At 39.5% G+C, this 24,912-nt stretch overlaps 1 protein-coding gene across 1 annotated transcript in view; it reads right to left on the bottom strand.

Annotated features, from left to right (window-relative positions):
- Nucleotides 1-24,501, bottom strand: part of ntrk1 (neurotrophic tyrosine kinase, receptor, type 1) — a 38,933-nt gene extending 14,432 nt beyond the window's left edge. The window contains exons 1-13 of the mRNA XM_044358818.1: nt 23,796-24,501; nt 15,227-15,301; nt 13,773-13,844; nt 10,684-10,752; nt 8,699-8,853; nt 7,405-7,547; nt 5,919-6,057; nt 3,533-3,865; nt 2,678-2,695; nt 2,495-2,553; nt 2,290-2,392; nt 376-531; nt 39-169 (exon numbers count right to left, since the gene is read on the bottom strand). Of these exons, the coding sequence (XP_044214753.1) occupies nt 39-169; nt 376-531; nt 2,290-2,392; nt 2,495-2,553; nt 2,678-2,695; nt 3,533-3,865; nt 5,919-6,057; nt 7,405-7,547; nt 8,699-8,853; nt 10,684-10,752; nt 13,773-13,844; nt 15,227-15,301; nt 23,796-24,004 (1,662 nt within the window). The 5' untranslated portion in view covers nt 24,005-24,501. The remainder of the gene's footprint in view (nt 1-38; nt 170-375; nt 532-2,289; nt 2,393-2,494; nt 2,554-2,677; nt 2,696-3,532; nt 3,866-5,918; nt 6,058-7,404; nt 7,548-8,698; nt 8,854-10,683; nt 10,753-13,772; nt 13,845-15,226; nt 15,302-23,795) is intronic.
- Between the last annotated feature and the right edge of the window lie 411 nt (nt 24,502-24,912).

Genomic DNA, 24,912 nt, shown 5'->3' with positions numbered 1-24,912 from the left:
GAAAGTGCTTTGGACAGGAACTGCGAAAATCCACTCACCTTGATGGCGACAAGCATCTTGTCGCTGTCGGGGCTGAGGTTGGCACACTCTGCCAGGTAGACTTTCCCAAACGCTCCTTCACCCAGCTCCCACTTCAACACAATATCCTGCCGTTTGATATGCTGGACACCTAATGACAAGAAAAGGAACATATGGATGAAAACATCTATTGAATATTGATCACCCGATGTCTTGTAGCACCAAAGTTAATTGGATTTGTTCATCACTTAAATTTTTACATATGAATTAATAACCAACAATGACTACAACAAGAAAGGCAAAAGAATGTGGATGGTAACAAACCATCAAACATCAGCGGAGAGGAAACAAACTCACACATGTCTTTGTCCTTGATGATGCCGCAGAAGTACTGTGGATTCTCTACAAAGCTGGATAAACCAGAATCTTCATCTGAGGAAGGCGGGCTGTTTCCAAAGTTCATGAAACGAAGCGATACAGCCAGGTCGTCCTCAGTGCCCAAAACTGATGAACCTTATGAAATGAGGAGGGGCATAAACAAGCAAAACTGAGAAATATGTAACATCTAATCAGTCTCCAACTATTTGTAATTGCACTGGAGAAAGAAGCAATTTAGGATCCATTTCTCCCCTTCGAGGAATCGACATTCTCCACTACCAACTTGGTTGCACATTTGTTGGTACCATGGTGACAGATGATGACAAGCTCTAATAATCACCATCATCAACCATGCAGCAATCAGGCCACATTGAACTAAAAAAATGACCATATAGGAAGCCTGAATGGTTAGCAACCCTGACTACAGTGTGTATTAAAAGCCAAACAAGTGGGGCCCAAATTGTAAAAACCCACTCAGCAAGGCAAACCACAGAACCCCCAGAGTCCAACACGGTAGAAAATGGAACAACAAAGAGAGAGCACAGAGGCGATGGAGGGAAGGAAAGAGGGAGCAGGGTCCACTTAGGCAATCAGGCCCACTTAGGCACTTTGAGAGTGAGAAGGGTAGATGTGTGTATGTATATGTGTGTGTGTGTGTGTGTGTGTGTGTGTGTGTGTGTGTGTGTGTGTGTGTGTGTGTGTGTTGGGGGGTGGGGTCCGAGTGGAGCTATATCACATCTAGCTGTTCCTCCATCCATCCATTCATCCATTCATCCATTCACCCATCCATCCATCCATCCATCCATCCATCTTCTTTAATGGCCCAAACCACGTGGCGGTGGCCAAGGGAGGTTTCTGCCGCCATTCTCTTGCAGTAATTAAGGCACTTTAGCCTGGCCGACACAGCGGCTGCCTGTGTGCAAAGTTACAGCTCAGTGGAAATACTATGTTCTCTCCTGTGCATTACCTTCTGAGAGCCTGACAGAACCATCTGTGATTTGAAACAATAATTTGGCAGAACATTTGATTCCAGTTTGCATATGTTTTCAGATGTGGTTCTGAGCTGAGTTAATGTCATCTAATGGGTTAGAAGTCTTTTATCAGACTAAAACTGCAATGATATAACAGACAGATATGGAAATTTAATTATAATATAGGAGCGGAAAGCCACGTCACATCAATCGTTCGCTGCAATGATATCTTTCTCAAAAAAATAATTTTAACTCCAAACCAGTTGTTGTTTAAAAATTGTTTCAGCACTAACTCCCCAGAAAAGCACAACTTGTTATTTCCACATTCATGCCCTTTTAAACATTAACATCCTTTGTATACAGATTAAACAAATTAGATATAAAGTGTTAATTAGTGAGCTTTAGACTTATAGGTAGGCAGAAATTTTAACACAGCCAGGCTAGCTGTTTACTGGCTTTGTTATAGATATGAAAACATTGATACCACTGCCATACAGGTAATAAATAAAATGTCTAATAAATAAAATGATAGACAGAAGCTGGTTAGCTTAGCTTAGCATAAAGACTGGAAATGGGGAAAAAGCTAATCTGGTTCTATCCAAAGTTCGAAAGTTTTAAAAAAAAATCAAAAATTGTTTCAGCACAGAAGACCTTGGAAAACCACAACTATTTTACATTTCTGTTTGTTTAGAAATTAAACAAATTAGATATGAAGTCTTAATTAGTGAGCTTTAGACTTGCAGATAGGCTGATTTTTAAAGTTTTGACAGAGCCAGACTAGCTGTTTACCGCTGTTTCCAGCTAAGCTAAACACCTCCTGGTTCTAGCTTCACATTTACACACAGGAAGTGGTATCAATCTCCTCATCTATCCCTTTTATCAATTAGCAGCTATATGCATGCAGTAAATTGTGAAAACTTACGGTGAATACCAAACTTGGAATGCTGGCCGCACTTGTTAATAACCAAAACCATGATGAGAAGAAAAGTGCAGGCAAACAGAGCAAGACCCACGGCCACAGACACCTGTTCAGACAAAGACAAAGCGGTTTGCACCTACAGTACAGTGTTCACACTGACATTATCGATAGCCATTACTGTACTGGGAATGATGACGCACAGACGTACCACAAACACTCGACTCTCCAGGTTCTCTGTGACGTCCATGTCTGATTTGTCTGTAGGAACTGAGGGGCATGAATGAGATTTGTTAAAGGAAAATAACTCAAGAAAGGTGTCACATCAAGTTCATGCAGCGCTGACGAGACATGCTGAGATTTTTAGGAAAGGGAATATCGATCAAAGACTTACTTGGATCCGGGTCAGGGACTGGCACGTGGGAAGAGAGAGCACAAACATATTTCTGAATACACAGTAAATAGATCAAAAGACTGCAATTCAAGGGTGTGCTGAGATATTTATCAACTTATCAAACATCTACACAGCTGTTTCAATATGAAACCAAGTCTGTTGATCTTCTGCATGATGCAGATAAATATTTTTGTATACATAATGTAAAATTTCTTAACTCCACTTACTTTTAGTGTTTCTTATTGTTTTATGCTACCTTACAGAACATACAGTACATCTGTGTACAATGTAGAGTTGATTCAGGTTAAAATTCAAGGACTATAATGGTCCTTGTAGAGCCAATAGCAATATTTACCGTATGTACAGTACATCACTGGGCACACTGGAACTTTAGTTCTGTATAATCTGTTTTATTTTTAGTTTGATTTTTAGTTAGTCTACTTCAATAATTGTATATAATTTGGCTTGAAAATTGCATTTGTTTTTTTAACTACCTCATTTCTTCAAAAACTTTTAGTTTTTGAACTGTAAATCATGCAAAGATACACCAGCAGAGCCCCAGAATATAACTATAGACCTGGAAATGTGCATAATACATGGCCTTTAAAGAACAAATGGTGTTGTTGTTAACTTGAATATGAATGATGCCTCATATTACTTAAGTGGGCACAAATATAGTAACTAAAGTTATTTTGTGTTACTTATTGTGAAGTGTCTCATTAGGAAAATCCAAGCAAAATGATAAGATATTCAAATTCTCATTGAAGTTCTCCACACTGCCCAAATGGCCTCCTATGATCACTCTACTGCTTGGAAAAAACATACAGCAGCTACAAAACAATTTCAGGAACTGACCTGGGATTATCCCCTCAGGATCGAATGGGTCGAAGGGATTATCCATAAACATCCCAGTGGCAGTGGCCTCATCCTTTCCCAGTTTGTTCTGCACAATCAGAGTGTAGTGGCCATTGTTGATGTGCGTGGGTTTGTTGAGGAAGAGACAGCCATGCTTCTCTGATCCATCAGCTGAGTCAGGAATGAGCTGGGTGTACCTGTAACGGTCCTCCTCGAGCGGCGCATGATTGTGCTGCCAGGTGATGTTCGGTTCAGGATTGCCGTCCACAGCAAAGGGGAAACACCAGTGGTGCTGCGGCACTGCGTTTCTCAGGAAGAGGATTTTGGCTGGAACTGTTGGGAGATGACAGATTTGTTCAGTTCACAGGTGGTCAGAAGAGAGATGTAGTAGTTAGGGAAAGTGAATGAGCCCCAACAAGTGCTTAGACGCAAGCTGGTAAACTGGTCCTGACTTGGTATATTAAAAGAAAGTCAGCTAAGAAAATGAAGGAAGACCTGTAGACAAGGAGAAACAGTTAGCCTGGTTCTGTCCAAAGGTAACTAGGTTCCTACATCTCCAAAGCCCCTCTTGAGTTTTTTTTAACTCTCAGCAAGAAAGCAATTGAGTGGATTTCCCAAAATGTCAAACTATTGCTTTAAAAGTGAGACATCATATCTTGCTAATGAGTAAAATAATGATTATGGAGAAATATTTGAATGCACAGGTCTGTATGCCATGATTTTATGTTGAATGTGCATCTTGATCGTCTATTGAATAAAATCAATGGTTGGTCAAATGCCCTATAGGTTCTTGTGGAGTTTCCATGAATCAATGTTCTCCATCCGCACTGCAAACCTGTGCTGACCTACTATGAATAATGAATCCTGGTCATCGTGTGCCCCTGACCACAAAAGCTACTTGGAAGCTCCACTAGACATGAAGTTACAGGAAATGGCCTTGTTTAGATCGAACATGACTCGCAAGTGCAAAGGCCCTTCATTTTGCATGGGCCATTCTGCTGCTCTTAACCCATGACCCAGCCTCAGAAAGTGCTGTGCTAAGGGGATACTGAGGCATTTTGTCTCTTCGGTTGGAGAATCTTGACTCAGGGCTCGTTGAAGTCTGTTACACTAAGTGAAAATTAGCGCTCTTTATCACATCTAAGTAATCATCTATTAGTGACCTCTACTAATCTTACATGAGCCATTTCACTGCAGCGGTTAAAAGGAAGGCTAGAATTATGTTTAATGAACCTGCCAGTTCTCAGACCTTATTGCAGAATTAGACAACAGACAATGTAGCAAATACATAAAATGATTTCTGGTATTAGTCCAGGCAGATTTGCATCCAAAATATGCATTTTACTCCCTGTGGATATTGATAAAACTTTTTTTTTATTTTCTGAATTCACCTTTTAACTTATTTGCAAAAAATGTGATTTAGAAAAGCATGTTGTTACTCTTTTATGAAAGGAAAGCTACACAAGTACTATGAATCAATGGCACGGAGGGCCACTCAGCAGTAAACACCCACTGTTCTGGGAGGTAATTAAAAGTAATTAAAGGACTAGTGGTTAACGAGTGTCCGTCCACCAAGGGGGCTGATGTTGATAGATTAGCTGCACTAACGCATTTACAGACTGCCAATCACTGCGGATGAAGCGGTTTTCCGGAGTAGGAGGGAAAAGTCCATTAGCACAGGCCTAAATCAGATCTTAGCACGGTTATCAGCCCCATTTTCCTGATGCTCATTATCTGTCCCTTGATGCTTGTGCATTTGGCCTCAGCTGATTGGCGCCCCCGCTCTTTTTTGCTTTATTTTCTAATGAGTGTCACTGAGTTGGTGATATATGATATTGTTTGGGCAGTATTTTCAGTAATGTATCACTAATGCATCTGACTCTGCTTTCTGTGGGACCACTGGGTGCTGTCATTCCTTGGCGTTCTTCAACTTTTAGATGCACTAATGTGTGTGAAAGGAGAAAACAACAGAAGGCCTCCTGGGTCAAACTGCAACTGTAATTTAAAAGTACAGTGTATATGAGGTGAAGGAGTTCTTTAAGAGCGAGGCGAGGTAAGTTCACTTTCCTTTGTCCTCTCATTTCTCATTGTATCCCTGAATTAAATGGCAAGCCATACCTGCTGCACTTCACTTCTCACCAGTTGCCAGAGTGAGTGGCAGATGACAGAGAGCTCCATTAGAAGCATAGTGGGAACAGACTCGTATTTGTAGAAGGGGCATTTAGAAAGAATCAGCGCAGTGCATTTTTCTTTTCTGTGGCTGTCCACCCTGCCTGCACTAGAAAAATGGCCCCAGTGTGCTCTGGCCCTAACTTCCATTAAGCTCGACGACTTGCATTGAGCCTGTGAGCATTCAAGAGTGCGGTTTTATTGTGCAGGCACTTACACTCAATGTCCAATTGCACCATCTCCTCCCCGGGCCCAGCTTGGTTCTCGGCCTCACACGTCAGGTTGTGCAGGTTGTCACTGGAGGAAACGTTGGTGAGGTAAAGGACCACCTCTAATGTGGAGCCCCACATTCTCTCCTGCAGTAGCCGACAGTGCACACAAAGAGCAGAGGAGGTTAATGCAGCCTGTCCAGAACCATGTATGGATCACTTAGAGGTATAATGGTTAGAGGGATGAAATGGGAACCAATTTACTCTACCCTTGATCAATAGATTACTGAACCCAACTGAACTTTATTTATGTCACTTTAAGCACTGCACAGTTGATCTAAAGAGCTTTACAGCACAGAAAAGAGAGAAAAGTGGAAGAAAACAGAGAGAAAACGGTAAATTGAAAAAAAGTTAAAAGTCAGAGAGTGAAAGTGCATTTTTAAGTTGAATCTTGAAAGCATCAATAAAGTGAGACCACTAAGAAAACCAAGATCACTTGTAGACAAACAAGAATTAACACTAAATCTACAATCAACAAGAAGCATGAAGAGGGAGGTAAGAATAAGACGAATAATATGGTCTCTCTGTTTTTAAAATCTCATTAGCCTTGCTACAGCATTCTTGACTGCAATAGTTGGAGACAGGATAAGGAAGTCTTAAAGGATATTCTATATGTTTACTGTTGTCAACAAATTCCATGAAAAGACAATAAACAATAATGTGTTTTGTGTTACTTTCGGACTTGTCTATCACTCTCAGCCCAAACACGTTCCTACTGAAGATGTCAATCTTTAAAAATAAAAAGGTTACAGTAGTAGTTTATTAGCAAACCTTAAACAAACAGGAGTAAATATTGCATTTTTGGGGACTTTCAGATTTCAGAGATTTTCAGCTACAGATTTGGTTCGCAGTATTAAGAGCGCAAGGACGTGTAAATGGGACTGAATCAGAATAAGCGTCAGTGGCCGTGATTATGGAAATGAAGGAACATGTCACCCAGTGCAACGGTGTGACTCACTTGGTTACACATGCAATACTTGTTGATACAGAAGGATGAAGAGGTTTTGGTATTTTCATTGGATTTTTTGATAATAAGAAAAATATAGAATATCACCACACTAACCCTTTATTAATAAAATATGTAGGATATGAGGGCGTGGATGTTTTATTTTCTAGGTCAGAGAAACAGAACAGTCCTGAGTTTGAAACAACATGGAGTTGGTTGATGGATGGATTTCACTAGCTAGCTTATCATTGGAAAATTTCTGAATTAAATATGACTGTTATTTTTGCATTTCCATTGACACAAGGAGAACAAGTGAAGAAATATTTGAAAATGGGTTAAGTGATGTGGCAATTTGATGAAGCTTCAATGACATGATTACATGGATATTTTTTTGCTGCCCTATATACCTACATATCATTATTTTGAAATTTAAGTTTATATCTGAATGTTTGGTACATAATACACATATACTAAACAGCCTCCACTACCTTGGTGAAGAAGTGAGAGTAAAGCTTATCCGTTCGCCATCTCACATCGGGTTTGGGATTTCCTGTCACATGACACTCAAAAGTCAGATTGCCTCCTTCTTGAATCTTGTTGTTGGAGGGGAGAATAGTCACCTCAGGCAGGCCTGTGCAAAGCAGAGGAGACAGCTTGAGCACATAGCAATAAGCACAGGTCGCCAATGTGATGGTGATGATGGTGATGAGTGAAGAAGCCAAGCTTTTTTTTTTTTTAGCAGCTCAGAGAAAAAGCACAGAGCCAAAAACTCTCTCATATGTTTCCTGGCAACAAGATGTTCCCAGTGCATGAAATTAAAGCAACAATTCTGACCCAATTTCTTTGGCTCATCATAGTTGCCTGGAAAAATTACCTGCATTCAACAATGACCATTTATTTTAGCAACATCCCAGTGATGGTTCATTAGCGATAGTTGACCTACTCAGCTCATTGCACCTGCTTGTTCCAGCATTTAAATGCAGACAAGGAGCAACAAATGTTTTTTTATTTTTCTATTTCAGGCCAATTTTCCACAAAATGCATTCATTTATCTAGTTCTTAAAATTACATCTACTCCCTCTACCTCATTGAAAAATACAGAATCTATAAAAGATGTCTCCTACTTGACTGGAAAAAGTCTGTTTTCAGATTATGTGTGCTAGAGGTTTCAAGTTTCCACATCACACTTGTGTAGGCTCCAAACTATTTGTAAGGTACTACTATTACACTTCACACTATGAACTTTTGACAATATTTTGCTCAAACTGAACAGCATCATTATTTTTCAAAAACAGACTTATTCTCATAACACTTTTACATATCCTCTATTGTTAATCTGTCGCTTATGTTTCTTGTATTTTAGTTTTTGTCTTTGCACTATGTTTATTGTTATGCATCATCAGACCAAAGCCAATTCCCTGTAAACCTACTTGGCAATAAACCTGTTTCAGATTCTGATTCACAAATCATGTTCGTAGGTACACGCATTTAACTCAGATTTAAGGTGAGCACTGAGAAACTTTCCCCCTTCAGCAGATGCATTTGAAAACAGCCCTCTAGTGTCAAACTCTGCCCCTAAATCATTCAGCACATTGAAGAAGTAACAATAAGCAAAACATATTTTTTTTACTGGAGGGGGGCTTTTAACACATTTAAAAATATATTTTCATCAGATTTGACAAATCATCCTTTGATCCCTAATGACAAGTTTTGCAGATCTTTCTGTAAACATACATGACTAATAGTAATATATAAATTCATCAAAATGAAAGTCAAACTCACTGCAGTTATCAATCACCAAAGAGTTGAGGGGTACTTCCTGGTCATTGGAAATACAAAACAACATTTGGTTGTCCAGGTCACCACGCTCATTACGCTGCCACTGCTGGAGCCAGTGGAGGTCACATGAGCAAGCAAGAGGGTTGTCCCGCAAAACCCTGAAGAAAAAGGAGTAAAATAAAACAAAAGACAAGAGCTGCAATTATCAAACATCGTAAATACGATTTCACAGAAAAACAAATTAATTTTCTTCATCTTTAAAAACCCAAATGAGCCGCAACCAGTGAAAACGTGATGCAAATTGATTGTGTTGTCAATCAATTTGCAAAATGCAGCAGTACTTTCTTTTACAATACCTTACTAAGTATGTTCACCTGTGAGTTAACCTCTGCAAGAGTAGAAAGCACAATGATATAAAACAACGAGAACACAGAAAGGCCTACAAATACATAGTTAAATATACTTAGACTTTTATTTAGTGTCTTTGTTATTTTTTTAACCTGCCATCTTTGTACTTTGAAGTAGGTGCATATAATAACGTCAGTTTAGAGCACAAAAGCTTCTTTCTCTCTGCAAAAATCTGCCAGGTTTGTCTTAAATTAAATTAAAAACACCTTTGCCCTCTGTGAAAAAAACAGTAGTATCTGGTGATCAAATATGGATATCAAAGTGTGTTTTCTATCTTCAGTTCAGCTATAATGTAATTTAGCTTAGATATTAGACCTAGATTCAAACCAACCATATGTCTCTATAGCTTTATAGGTACAGGCTAGCACGCTAAGCCTGCAGGAACAGTGCTGGGCTGTGAGGAAATTCGCTTTGCCATTTAAATCCGAACCTGACAACAAACAAAACTTAATCCCTAAACACTGGTGTCTGTAAGGTGGTTTGTCTTGAACCTCGGTGTGTTCGCATGTCTTGCACTGATGGACATGTTTTCTAAGGAGTCAACAAGCTGCAGACCTACTTGTTAAAGTTTGTCACTGACAGTATTTTAAAACCTATAGTTTATTTGCTCTGATCTGAGTCAGTGAATGAGTGAACTTGTTGTGTTTCCCACTGTTGCAATTTCTTTTCACACAGAAAAAAACTTAAGTGAACCAAAATGCATCACTAAAAGCCACATGAGAACATTCACTCCACTTATTGGTTGGATGTGTCTGGAGCAGGAGAGAGAACGTAAACACTGGAAGAAGGTTCTGAAGAAGATCCTCTGACCAAATACCAAGGCAATATATATATAATATATCATTGTTAATCCAGGATGGACCTCAATTCATTCTCTAGCTAGCTGCTAGCAACTGTTTGATTTTGCTCACCCATATCCCAGTATGCAAAGCGAAAATGGCTACAAGAATCATCCAGCTCAAACTTGTACAGTACACCTAGTAGTTGGGTCAGATCAAGGTCGGGTCACCTTTCCACCACAAACTAAATCCACTAACTGACCAGACCTTGACAACTTCCTCAAAAGGGTTTTGATGCGGTTCTTTTGGTCCGCACCCAAGTATGACTGCTGTATTCAGATCTGCCCAATCTAATCGTACGGAAAACGAACAAGAGACCGATTCAACCAGACTAAACAATGCAGGTTTGAAAATGCCCTTAGATTAAGCAAACATTTTTTAAAAAGTTTAAATTTCTTTTGACCCTTTCTTTGACTTAGAAAAGAAAATCTGTAACTCTCTCCTCCATAAACTCAAAATAATATATTAATGTCGAACAGGTACAACTTCTTTAACATTTATGTTTCCCAATTTAAATATTTAATATCTTAATAAAACATTCGTTTTCATAATGTGTGTCTAATTCATATTACCAAAAGAAGACAGGATCGAGTAATTCAGTGACATGTTTGGCTCCTTCTGTTGATGTGCAGCCAAATCAATAAGAAATTATTTATTCCCTTACAGCCAGCCTGACCTCATGGAAATTTATGCTTTTTGAATGAATGAGGTTAACATCTTTCTGACTTTAGAAGAACTCACAGGTTCAGCAGAGGCAGAAAATGAAACACCCTCCAGGAGATGTGTTCCAGATAGTTTGATGCCAGGTTCCTATGACACAAAGAGAGAAAACACAAGATATCATCAACAAGGTTTGCTTTGCAATATGCAACACAATAGTAACGTAACCTGTGTTGTACCTAGCTCAGGAAAGCTTTTACATGTGGTACCTTTGCTTTGCCAATATTTTACTTTTCTAGTGGCACAAACAGCAGTTTTTTAGAGGAAGGAACCACTTGAACGGACAAAGAGATTTGTAGAAACTTGTTGATTTACCACCTTACATACACAATAAGGCTACGGTGCCCTGGCAGTGTATTTGAAGTCTTGCCATCCAGCCATCTGCTCAAGTGTTGATTTGATAAAAAACTACCACACTTTCAGAGAAAACCAACTATTTTCAGCCTAAATAAATAAAAGATTCAAGTAAAAATGTTCTTTTCATTGTTCCAATCTAGTCCTGTTCTGTAGTTGAGTCACGCTGTGATTTGATTGCTCACTTTCAGAATAATGCGTACCTGCTTTGAATCACTCTCTGTGGAAAACGTTAATGCATCCAAATGGGTTCTGATCAATTACCTTGGCAAGTATTTCACACAGCTAGGAGCCACATTCACAAACACCTTCAGCACACCTCTCAGTGTTTACTTAGTGTTCAGTACATTAGGTGATTAGTCCAGAGTGACAAACACTTCTTGGAGGAAGGACACTACAAAGACGACCACACAAATTAAAATACGCCACAGAATTGCATTCGGAAGAAAAGTTTGTCATTTACCATATAAACTTTTACAATTTTTATATAGTGTACTGGTCAAACCTAATAAACTATATATAATAATCCATTAAAAATAGCTTAATTTATTTCAATCCATTAATTAATTGATTAATTAATTAAGATGAGCATAATAGGTCCCCTTTAATTCCATCTTTATTAATGGGTAAATTATTGGATAGATTGCCATGAAATCCCATCAGCCTCATTTGAACTTTGTGGGTTTTTTTTTTTTTACCATCCTAACATCCTCAATTAAGATGACTCAACTACATTACATTACACTTGCTTATTAACAGCATGTTAGCATTGTCACTGTGAGCATGTTAGTATGCTCGTGTTGCTCAAAGCAACCTCGTATAATATTTTACAAAAATTGAAATGCAAACATGTGAATAATGTTATCCTACTTACAAATTATGTATGTCAGGCTATCATTATAATCCTGTGACAGATAAATGGTACATATCCTATTGTTAATCCTCTCGAGCCACTAAAATATCATCACAGTCGTTCTTAAACGATCCTCGGACAGCCAAGGAACCAGGCTGTAAATAAAACTCCCTCAGAAGATGACATAAAGCCACACAGGGGAGCGCACACATGGAAGCCAATACATATTCACTCTGCTAGGGCCAAGGGTTCAAATATTTGTTTTCCTTGCTCCCAAAAGTTCATGTCAGATGGGTTAGTCATTGGGGCTTATCCATTACCAGCTCGATTCCTCCTCGGGCCCACAGGGGGGGAGAGCAGAGCCGAGAATAGTATCTCATTCGTCTTTAGCTGTTCTTAAGACCTGAATGTATTTTTTTACATATAAGGCAGTTGAGCTCCAGGAGGTTTGTGGATGAAGGCGAGAGCAGAAGGAGAGAAAAGAAAGCTGTCTTTGCCTTCCTGTTCACTGCTTAGTTTGGTTATAGTCAGTCCTTCTTAATCTCAGAAATACATCTGTCACATAGAAGCCCCTATACTCCACCCAACCCTAGCCCAACCTCTCCCTCCACAGTGAAATATTGATTAAGTGATAATGGACCCTTAGTGGAGTGTATTTATTATGCATCAGTTGTCGATAATCCGCCAAAGTGAGCGAGTAAAAGGTGACTGGTGGATGTCTTCTCCAATTTCTCGAGCTCACAGTGCCTACCTCTTCACCCACCCACCCACGCCCCCCCCCCCCCCCCCCCCCCCATCTCTGATCCACGAGACCCGCCTGTCTTTCAGATAAACAACATCGGACATGTGGCACACGCTCAGTAAAACGATGAGGACAAGATGGTGGCGATAAGGGTCAGCTGCTGATGAATAGACTGATTTGATGGTTCCAGTCGATAAGTCTTCATAGTATTATTTATTTTCGGGCCTGGACTGTAAGACCACACTGTTCATAAATGTTTAGACTGAAGAGAAGACATGATGTAACTTTCAAAAACAGAAAATAGTGAAAAGGTTGAAATTTGAGGCTCCCTTGAATTTTGCTACCTGTTTTGTAGATGACTATTTAAAAAAGGAGGTGTTTACTACTGGATATTTTTTTTACTATTATAAAAATATGTTTCTATGATACAATATGTTGCAGACTTACAAAAACTAGCAAAAAACTGTGATTTTTTGTCAGTGACCACAGAATTAATTGATTCAAGCCTGCAACTAAAGAGTATTTTCACTGTAAGTTAGTTTTTGTATTAAACAATGATTGTTTAGTCTTTGTCAAAAAAGTGAAAAATGGCTACTACAATTTCCAAGAGCCCAAGGTGATGTCTTCAAATTGCCTGTTTTATCTGACTAGCAACCTAAAACCCAAAGATATTCAATTTATAGTGATATAAAATAGAGAAAAGCTGCAAATCCTCATATAAGAAAAGCTGTAACCAATTACTGTAGATTCATTTTCTAATTGAAACTAATTGTTTTTATCACAAACTGACTTAAAGTATATTAATTTGTCCAAACTTGCTTGCATTTATTATGGCTGGACAACTGGATATAAGAATGTTTATTATAAATAAAAAACTATAACATGATCACAAGTGACACTCAAAACCCTTTGACAGCTAACCCATCTAGGAAGAGTACTTGTAGTTTTAATAGTGTAAGTGACAAATGTATGATATCTGTGGACGACTAATACATCTAGTTGAACAAGCAACCGAGTCACTGTGATTTTGAGAAACGAAGCTCTCGTCTCATGTGACGTGCAATACGAGCACTGAGTGACAGCGACAGATAAGTTGACCCGCACGCAGGTCAAAACACGACATGGAGACGACAATCCTTATGTAACCACAAAGACACTTACACATACTGCAGCTTGAGGTTGTATTTGAAGGCGTTGGTAGAGATCAGCCTCAGTTTACACGATGTGACGGTGCTGGAGAGAGAGAGGAGAAAGCACAATAAAACACTGTTTGTGTTGCGAGAAATAATGCCTTAAAACATTTTGCTGGTTTAAAGTTTGAACATATAAATAAAACAGTTGTAACTTTTCTCCAATGGAATATAACAGATGTCATGAGAAATTAGTAAAATCTCTAATCTCTTGGTGCTTTTGTTCTGAGGCTGTTTTTCATGGTTTCGGCCAGGCTCCTCAGTTCCAGTTAAAGGAACTCTCAATGCTCGACATGCAATGATGTTTTAGACAATAGCATTCCTCCAACTTTGTGGCAACAGTTTGGAGAAGGCCCTGTGCCATTTAAACTTGTTGCTCCCCAATTTAAGTGAGTTAGGATGACGGGTTGGGATAATCTAGACTCCTTGATTCCTTTTCTCCTTTTCCTTCTTTATTTCCTTCTCAGTTTATTTTAGTGTTGTTACTGTTCAATTCTTCCTTTTTAAATGTTTCATTTAGTTATTTGTACTGATTGAATGTCAAATAGATACCTGTATGACACATCCTTTGGCTTTATAGTTGTCAAACTGAGCAAAACTGACTCATTGTCATCTGTACATGAACCAAAGGATTCACATCATTTCAAGTCTGTCCTAAAACACATGTTTTTCTTGCTGTAATCATTCCTCTTGTTCATACTAGCCATTAAGAGATCCCTTCATAATCCCTTCTTCTGTGCAAAAATGTATTTAAAAGTTTATTTGAAGCTAATATGAAGCTTCAGCCAACCAAATTATTCTAATAGATATCTTTCAAAGTTACTGTCTTTTTGCTAAATACAAGGACTGTGGATTTTGTCCCCCAACACTCAGACTGAAAAGACATTTGGAAGGGATCTTCTAATGGTCATGCTCTTGTGGCTGAATGGGAGTAAATCCCTGAACTCAGGTTCTATAATGTTATGTCAAGCCTTCCCAGAAGAGTGGAGGCTGTTGTGACAGCATAATAACGTTGGGATGAATGGGATATTCAGCAATCATATATGGGTGTCAGGCATTAAAAAACATTTGGCCATGTATGAATAGTTTGAATAATGAAAAAATATGTACAATAGAAGTATGTTCAAATGTACATCTAAAATTGAGAGAACCATAAAGTTAACTGAATGTAGTGTTCATGAGTGGGAGACAGTATGGACAACTCCGACAAGGCTGTATAGAGCAATAGTACATTATGAAGCAGAAGGCCGCAGTGCTGTTTAGAATGACATATTGTATCGAGAATTGCACTTACAGAACAACTAGTACAGTACATTACAGTACAAGAAAACTAGTGTATGTGCCAGACGCATGAACTGTTGAACATATGCAGTGTCTTTGTCTTACTGTAAGTTGTCCAAGTTGTTGTAGAAAACCATTACTTACAGGTTCTTCAGCTCTCTGTAGTGAACCAGATCAATTTCTGTTATGTTTTCCAGGCCTGCTTGGTTTTCTATGTAACTGGTTAGAAAAAAAAGGGGAGTGAGAGAGAGAAAGAGACATAGAGATACAAGGTAAATACATACATTGTGTTGTGACCTTCAGTATTTTGTTGTGTTGATGTTCAGCCAGCCCATGCTGAATGAAAATAATAGAAAACAAACTTCAGAAAATTACACACACACACACAAAAAAGAAAAGTGAATGACATTGACCAGGGACATACAAAGTAGAGGAGGTATGTGTTTAGCATCTAGGGCATTCCAACTTTGGACAGTTAAAGGGAATGAAAATACCAAAGTGCCATTTTAAAAAAGGACAATACCACACCAATGAAGAAAAAACAGAAGAGAAAAGGTTCTCTAGTTTTTTTACTCAAAATATAGCAGAGCAGTCAGAATCAGAAACAAGATCAACAATCAAAATGTATAAAAAATAAGAGAAAATACAAGTACCATAAAAGTCAAGTAATCATAAATAATATAGAATTAAAATAAAAAGATAACATCTGTAAAGTATATTCTAAAGTGAAAAGAGCTGTTACAAGATAATGAAGGGAATGTCCAAGTTTTCATAGTATAAAGAGTATAAATATGCAAATGTTTAATTAATAATAAAACTGAATTTGTGTTATATAAAGCAAATGCCAGTCTATCGACAACGGCGTTCCACATCCACACTTAACACTGAAAGCAATAGAAGAGACTTGAGTTACAGTCACCTGTGTAACCTTTGTGTCAATATTCAGCAGGTAATTACTCAAACCATTAACCCCTTTTTTTAACGGGCGTCTTTATTCAGACTCGGGAGAAATGACAGAAGAGAAGATGGGAAGAAACGCATGCAACTGTGGGAGTGAATGGGATTCGAAACCATAGTGGTGTGAGTTGAATTACAAAATAAGAAACAAAAAGGAATGAGATTAAAAAAAAAAAGGAGGGCAGCATCAAAATTCAACCCCAAATCTGTGTCTGACCTCCCTGACATCCACCGAACAAACTAACAACTGATAACAAAAACCGGCCAAGATGTCCAGAGACCATCAAACCGCAAAGCTCATATCAAGACTTAATCTACTGCTCGTGGAAAAAAAAGAATGCCTCAAGAGATGCCGGGCAGATGAGGCTGATGGGAAATTCTTCTCAATGAGTAATTTTCCACTTTTCCAGATACAGGCTACCTCCGAATAAGTAGCGAGTTATCAATTCAGCACTCAGTGCAAGGACAGCTAGGTCTTTTTATGTGAATAGATGGCTGGATCAGACCAACCAAGGATCTCGCTGGAGCGAACTGTCCACCCCATTCTCTGCACTCCTCCAACTCCATTCCACCCCTTTCAGTTCTATATATGAATGTTGTCCATTTATCTCAGAGGACACTTCTTTGATGAGCTTTTCTGAAAAGACAACTAGATTAAGAAAGATTTTTATTTATGTGATTGTCTTCAGCCCTCTCCTGAATGCATTGTAATATCCTTGGGAGAGCTTTTCTATCCACTAAAATGAACAAAATAATAATAATAATGATAATAAATAGAAATTATGAAGATAACATTTTCAGTAGATCGCCTTGAAGCAACCACAATGGAAGAAGATGGAAAAATAGATATGAAATGTGTACGTGCATCAACTAAGAACTTTGTCTTCAGCAAGAGAGCATGAAGTACTTTCAGGTTAGTTTGTTAGTTTGTTAGGTAGTTTCAGTAGGTAAAAATTCTCAAAAATACATCTACTCCTTCAACCTCACTGTAAAATCCAGAAATTATGAATATGCAAATATTTTTCATTACAAAAGTTTAACTGCTGGACACAAGATGTCTCATCCTTCACTGAAAGGTCTCAGTGTATCTGCACTGGAGGCTTCAAGTTTTCACATCACACTTGTTTAAGTCGCATACTGGACCACGATTGACTCTAAACTGGTTGTGATGTCACAAAATCATGCTCGTACTAACATGTTTTAAACTCACAATTCTTTACAATTTTTCAAGTCTGTCATAAAACAACAGTCAGGTGCTCGTATGAACAGTGAAAGAGATTTTCCTGCCATATTTACAATCTTTTTACCATCAAATTCCTCAGACAGCGTTTCCCGTCTTCATGTTACAAACTTTCAAATACATTTTTGCACAGAAGAAGGACTGTTTTTCCTTGATCACTTACATTGTAAGTGCATCATGAAGGGATCTTCTAATGGCCAGTATGAACAGGAGGGATGACTGTTTCAATGTACATTTGGACACCTGACTGTTGTTTTAAGACAGACTTGAAAAATTGTGAACCCATCCTTTAAAGGTATACTATGCAAGATTTGTCAGTTGGTGTTTCTAAACACACAGCGTTCAAAGGTGGCCCCTCCTCCTCGGCTAAATGAGTGAACTGAGAGAGAGAGAGAGAGAGAGAGAGAGAGAGAGAGAGAGAGAGAGAGAGAGAGAGAGAGAGAGAGAGAGAGCAGTGGTGGTCAAGTGATCTTGAGAGTGAATGAAAAGGTTGAGCAGCACTGGCAAGAACAAAGCCATGAATCAGATAAATAAAAGGTCATTTTCTGATTGTTTCATGACGGTTACATTCTAAAGCACAAATAAACACACCCACACCCTCACACACCTCCGCACAACCCTGCAGGAAGGTGACACATCGCCAGATTTTGTATGAATGCAGATCAGTCCCACCCTCGGTCACAGACACACAGACCCACAGCTCTTTATACATCCATGACACAGAGACAGAGAGCAGAGCGGAGCAGAGGAGAGAGATGGAGACAGCGATGTAAATTGGTCGCTATGCTACGAGTCCAGACCTTATACCTGCATGCTGTTATTGACAGAGGGCTACACAGTCACTGCCCAAAGGTTGATGCCCAGAAACTTCCCCAAAACAGCAAAATAATAAGAAAATACAGTCAGAGGGCAGAGTCTCTGCAGATAAATACACTGCCACACACACTCATAAGTGATGATTTAGAGGGATTACTTTTTGCATGAGTCTATATATTGGTTTTTTAGGGAAATCTTGCATAGTATGCCTTTAAGATCAGCTTCTTACTCTGAGCAACAGGACTTACATGACCATAAAATGGTACAGTACAGTAACAGTTTGGGGTTTCCAAATGAGACATTTCTATATTTGTGTTTTGTTCTCTTCTCACTGGTTTAAAGTGGTTGGGAAATATGTAATGTCATGTATTTCCAGGCACCAATCAGGATTTAGCAACATTTGAATAAAAATTGGACGACAGCTGGTGGGTTGTTAGGTAACAGTCAATAATTTATCGAGAATAAAGATATCTTCCAGGAAATTTACCGTTGTGGATTTGAAAACTGAAGAACGAGGGAATAATTCAGATAACGTCAAGTCCCCCTTCACTCAAAAATGTGTTTTTCTTCTTGTTTCTAAAGTTAGATGTTTGACTTTCACTGTGCAGAATGATGTAATGCAACGATGTGCAGAGTTTCACACTAGAAGGCTGTTTCCATATTCATCTGCTTAAGGGGGGAAAGGAGTTTAAGGCACGTACCTACATGCATGATTTGTGATATCACAACTAGTTTGGAGCAAACCATGCTCCACTATGCAACTTAAACAAGTGTTTATTAATCAGCAAATGAATAATGATTAAAATAACCGTTAGTTGCAGCCCTAGTGTAATGTTAGCAGTTAATGTTGCAGCTGCTCAAGCTGGAGCTCATTTTAACTACATATATACTGTTGGGTAGTTTAATCTGTAAGAATATATCATGTTTTATAAATGCATCACAGGAATTCTGTGTAAAATCTTAATCAAAAAGTAACTTGTAGAGGAGTAAAAATCTTGAAATTAAACGTAAATATTTAAGTACAAGTACCTCAAAAGTGTACATCACCACTTCTTCAGTGGTGTGTTGAGCATATGCCAAAAAATACCTGCAGTAATTTCTCGTTGATGACAGCCAATTTCAGCATGTGGCATTGTTTCAACCTTCCACTTCTCTGTTTGTCAACTGCAACACACAAACCTTTTTTATTCATGTCTGATTGACCCACGCAGCAATAATGTGATTACAGGGCAGGTGGGCCCAGGATCACCCATCGCCCTTACTTATTGGATTGAGCCAAGTGGGTTGTATATCATCTATTGTTCCCGACTGGGGGCATTGACTGGCAATTCACAAAATTGAATTTATAACTCAGCGTATGATGAATCTCGGCCGCTGTTCCACAGTTAATGGCCCCTTGTTTGTTCTGTGTATCGGCTGTATTCCCTTGCACTGCCAATACAGTGAAGTGTTGTTGTTTGCTGGCATGTAGAGCACCGCGGTAAACAGAAGCCAAGAAAGGCCTGCTCACTTATTGATTGAACGGTTCAGAGAATGTCAAGCCTCACCCTGAGCTCTACGAAACATGTTTAGCTGCAGGTACAAGGAAATACCTATAAGGTATGAGAGAGAGAGAGGGGGGGGGGGGGGGAAGAGAGAAAAAAGAGAGAGAAGAGAGAGTGGGGTATAGGTGAATAGAGGCAGAAAGTGGCAGTAAATTGACTTGCTCCACCGAAACAGCTTTCACAAATGTAGTTCCCTCTTAACAAGTGCTAATTGCTCAGATCCGTGGACAGGAACAAAGAGAGAACAGCGTGGTGGTGCAGAGAGTGACATTTAGTTTTCCATGCTGGAGTTGATGGTGGGTTGTATAATAATACAGCAGACTGCTTTCAATCACAGGTGGTCAGTTTCTACTTCTTTTTCCATGCAAAGTTTTAAAAAGCCAATGTAAATACCAGTCAGCTACTGCAGGCGAGCTGTAGCTGACTGAAAGTCTTGATTCATTTGAACAATAACTTAGATGAGTGCTATTCAGACACATTCCTCCTCCTCCTGTTGATTTTCTCTCCACAAGCCATGTGATGATAAAAAAAAAAATTTGATGTGTACGGCTGTAAAGAGCGACCTACATCAAACTAAACCAGCCTCCAAACCGCAGCACCAAGTGAACATCAGCCATCTATTTCATCTTTTGAGCTCCAGTTGAACCACATCGAAGAAACATAAATTAGGTCAGAACAACCTCAGTGTTACAGGCGGGTCAACAGATCGTTCATCAGGAATGGAATTTACATTTGAGTCTCAAAAATGAAAAATACCTTTTACAGCCTCGTGTATCGCAGATCACAGCATGTGGGTCTCAATCAGCAATAAAAGCATGGTACACAAAGTAATGATTTGTTAACTAAAAGAGCAGAGTAAACGTATATCTTGTCATTTTACCTGCAGTAAATATCTTAGACATGCTAAAAGCTTATTGGTTTATTACTGTGGCACCAGATAGAAAGTCACACCTTGAGAGTGCGTCATCTTTGCCACAGTTGCCATAAGTAGTGGACCTTTAAGTCTCCGAGTTTATGGAACTGTTCCTTGATGATGTTGTATCTCCAGACAAAAAAAAAAAATTCCAAAATTTCAGGACACATTATTTCCATCTCAATGGACAACACCAGTGTTATTATGTTTTTTGAGTTTCAATTGGTTTTAATTAAAAGATGAGAAAGTGATTTTGCACTTAGCAAAATGCGAACAGATAAACTTTAATAGATTAAAAAATGTTTTTAGAAAAAGAAACAACAAAACTGTTTTCATTGAGAGGTTCAGAGCTTTTGAAGACACTAAGTGTCATAGTCTGGCTTCAGACTAAATGGAGAAGTTAAGAAGTTGGGTTTCATCATACATGATACGTGATACATTATAATCATACATGATGATCATTAAATGACACATTGCTCATCTTTTTCTGCTTGACTATGATTGTTGTTTGAGGTTTATTCATGTTACAACAATATGTTCTTCCTAGGGTCCTAGGTGTGTACTGACAGTTGCAGGTTACTTTACACACAAGCGCTGTTGCTTGTGTGATTTGGCTTTAATCAGTTTTACGTTTTGAAAGGGAGCGTATGTTTAAAGGTATAGTTAACAGTAAAATGAAACCTGAGACATCACTGCATTTACTTAGTCTCATGTCAGCTGTAACTATATTTATTTTTTTAGGATCATCATCTGTCTTATTGTGTTTTTTGAGTTTTTCTGTTTTCTCTTTTTTACTCCTGTGTTCTCCTCAACCTGCAGTTTCCCTCCACACTTGCCCTGCATCCAGTCTCATTAGTCCTGCCCTTTTCTCAGGCTACATCCTAAAAAAAAAACGGTATTTTAAAACAAAAACGATATCCGTCCACACGAATGTTTTAGCACCGTTTCAGAATTAATCTCCGTCCATACGAACACACCTGAAAGCGCATATCACTTGACCACTCATGTACACTGGGCATGTGCGTGCTGGTATAAACATCGCAGGTCAGTAAGTCAGTCTGCATTGATCTATAAATGAATGTGGGTGATTCTTACAGTATCTGCTGTCCACAACTGCTTTATACTGTGTTAGGAGCTTCTCCTTCAGTTCATTAAATCCCTGCAGCATGAAGGCAGCAGGACTGATATGTTGATAAATCCGCAGCCTCTGAGAAGGGCCGCGACAGAGCGCAGTGCCGTTACGCACGGCCGCTCGCTGTGTTGACCTTTATTAAATCACCTGATGACACCAGGTACAGTATGACCACACACACCTCTACACACATCAGACTGATCGGTTATAACTCGATATTCTGCTTTTTATGAAAAATGTCGGGTTAGCAGGGCTCATCAGCCTCTTTTCCAACTTTCTTTTTAGAAAAAGCTGCGCTTACAGTTTTATCCTTGAAACAGATTGCAGTGCAAACACTGTTGTGTAACAATAATTATTAAACTATGTGACTGTGTACGAGGTGAGATATTAGAGTTATTGCTGAAATAGCGTCGGTCCGATATAATCATATAAATGGCTTCACCAAATCAATGTCTTTATTTTTTTTTTTATTTCTATCGTTATTATAGTAACTAACTACTCCATCTGTCTTTGGGTGCAGATTTGTGGTGATGTGTGTTCATGTCGTAACAGTTTGAGTCATCCAGACATTTTCTGAAGAAAAGCTTTCCGTTTGTTGAGCTGTCCTTATCACATTTAACTGTGATTGGCACAGCTGTTTCAGAGCTATGAGAGCAGTGATGTGACTGGCTGAGAGACTATTTAATAATCACCACACCCACTCATCTATATTCACCTTCATCCAGCCCTTTCCCACGTTGCGCTGCTGCACATACATGAACCAGAATAGCAGGTGCGCATTGAGACCTGCGCCAGACCTAACACGCTGCCCTTGGCATTTATTATTGAAATTTCATATTCAATATTCAATATTCAATATTAAACTGAGGGTGCAGTGCATGCTTTTGCACCCTAGCAGAACCGGGCCTGCATCATCATTTTCAAGTCTCCATTTCCGCCCGTCCAGACTAAAACACAATCCTGGAGTTTTCAAACTAAAACAGGGTCAGCAGTGTTTTCAAAACTCTCCTGTGTACACACCTCAGTGTAAATGTAGCAAAAAATATGTGTTCTAAAAGGAAAACGTATTAGTGTGGACAGGGCCTCAGTGTTTCCCCCAGCCAATCAGCTCCTCACCTCACTCCCCTCACCTGAGCTTCTACGCCCATCTCCCCACCTGCACTTCATCTCCTCCTTAGTTCAATTAGTATTTAAGTCCAGTTTTCACTTCAGTCTTTGTCTAGTTGTCTGCTCAGTTTGCCTGTTCCTGTGTTACAGTTTCTGTCGATTTTCAAAAGTTCTTTTGATCCTGTCACTTGTTGTCTCCCGCATCTCCACCTGTTCTGCTCTCTGTGACACAGAGGCCACACTGAGACACACTGCATGCTAAGATTTGGTTGCCATCACTCTCTGCCAGTTATTTTCAGTATCGTTCTATAGTTGATTTCCAGTAACCAAAGTGACTGAATTACTGCCAAGCTAATGTATCTCAAATAGCGGTGGATACAGTTTACATCAAAACAAATAAAGGCTATAAAGCAGCACCTTGATTTGGCTAACGAACAAACACTCTACGTGCTATGAAAACAGATCACAGATTTCATTATAACATGAATCTGACCGTACTAAATAATAATAAACAAATGCATGGCTGCAATCCAACTTCAGACAAAAAGAAAAGGAAACTTGGAATACAAAGAAGCATGCAATGGAAAGCAACTTTGTAGTAGCACAATTTTGGACAATATGGTCAATGTATCTGCTCCATCATTGTCCATCAGACACTTCTACTTTTACTCACTTAATCACTCATTCAGGAAACCTTACCAATGATTGTAGAGTAATTTCTATGATTGTTGCTTCAACAACTGGACTAGATAAACATACTCTCCTCAACAACTGGACCAAACCCCAAATCATCAGAAAATATTTTCCGAAGATGAATCTCCAGATCAGATATGAAACCAGTTGCAAAACTCTGCCACTGAGACATTTTTAACATATCCAACAAAAACCCAGCGTGATAAGCTGAATACAAAGAATCAAGCGTGACAAACAACAAGGCATCTGACACACTCATGCTCATTTAGAGGCACATGCAGAGCAGGTAACACAGAGGGAATCATACTCACATCTCTGTCACATTCTCACTCTCTTGTTGCGCCAATGCTGGGATGCTAGTGATACCATCAAGCTCCAGGCACTGCAGCATGGCAAAAGAGCACCGGCAAGCTGACGGGCATCCTCCCAAGGCGGGTGCCGGTGCCAGGCTGAACAGGGTGAGCACAAGGGGCAGTGCCAGGGTCAGGGGTGCCGCCAACGAAGCTGTGCCCTCTGCCATGCTCAAAAGAGGATCTTCTCAGCACCAGCAGAGAGGTTTGGCAGCTTTAGTTGGACTCAGTGTCTCTATGGTTCACCTAATGAAGAGCAAGTGAAAAGAGGTGAGGAGCTTTCTCACACAGTGGCTCTTCTCTTGGCTCTCTGGCAGGCTTGAGATCCCAGCTGGCCAGGGTCTGGTGCTGAGCCACAGCTGTACTGAGCAGCAGGAGGGGCAGGCAGGCAGGCAGGCAGGCAGGCAAGGGGCCTCTGGGGACATGATGGTGGTAGGCTGCAGCCTCTCTCTTTCTCCCTCTCTCTTCCTCTCTTCTACGATAAAGGGAGGGGCAAGATAACAGGGGCCAGAGTCACCAGACACCTCAGAAAGCGAGAGGGGGAAGAGGGAGGGGTTGGGGTGAGGGGTGTGTGCTGATGATGATGAGAGGAGGAGATGGGATATGGTGATGGAGATCTCATCTGCCCCCCGGGTGAGAGGTCTGTTGTCCCGCTAGCAGCTCGAGGTGCAAGCAGAGCCAAGAAGTCAGGGCTCTTGGGTCCCTGGATGCATGCAGTAGCGCTCTCACACTCATACTAATACATACTGCTGCATGGAGATATAGATGGATCTTTCTGGTCCTGGGAGAATTGATTGTTGGAAGGTTCATGATTGTTGAGACTTAGGAGGTTAGTGATGAATTTAATGGTGGTGGGGAGGAGGAGGGAGGGGGTACACTATTGGTAATAAGCTTTTTTTTCAACAGTGTGAACTCCCAACAGGATTTAATGATAGGAAATGAAAGCAAGACTATAGGTCCCTGAGTTTGTTGTGTTTCACCACTGGAACATAAATAGTGTTGTTAGTCTCACAAAGCTAACTTTGACTTTTGACTTTGACCAGACAAACACACTCTGCTAGCATCAGACCTCTGATTT

This window comes from Thunnus albacares, chromosome 8, assembly GCF_914725855.1.
Source record: "Thunnus albacares chromosome 8, fThuAlb1.1, whole genome shotgun sequence".
In the NCBI taxonomy this organism is placed as follows: Eukaryota; Metazoa; Chordata; class Actinopteri; order Scombriformes; family Scombridae; genus Thunnus; species Thunnus albacares.
Note: the sequence above shows the minus strand (reverse complement) of the source record. Positions and strands in the feature narration are given on the sequence as shown.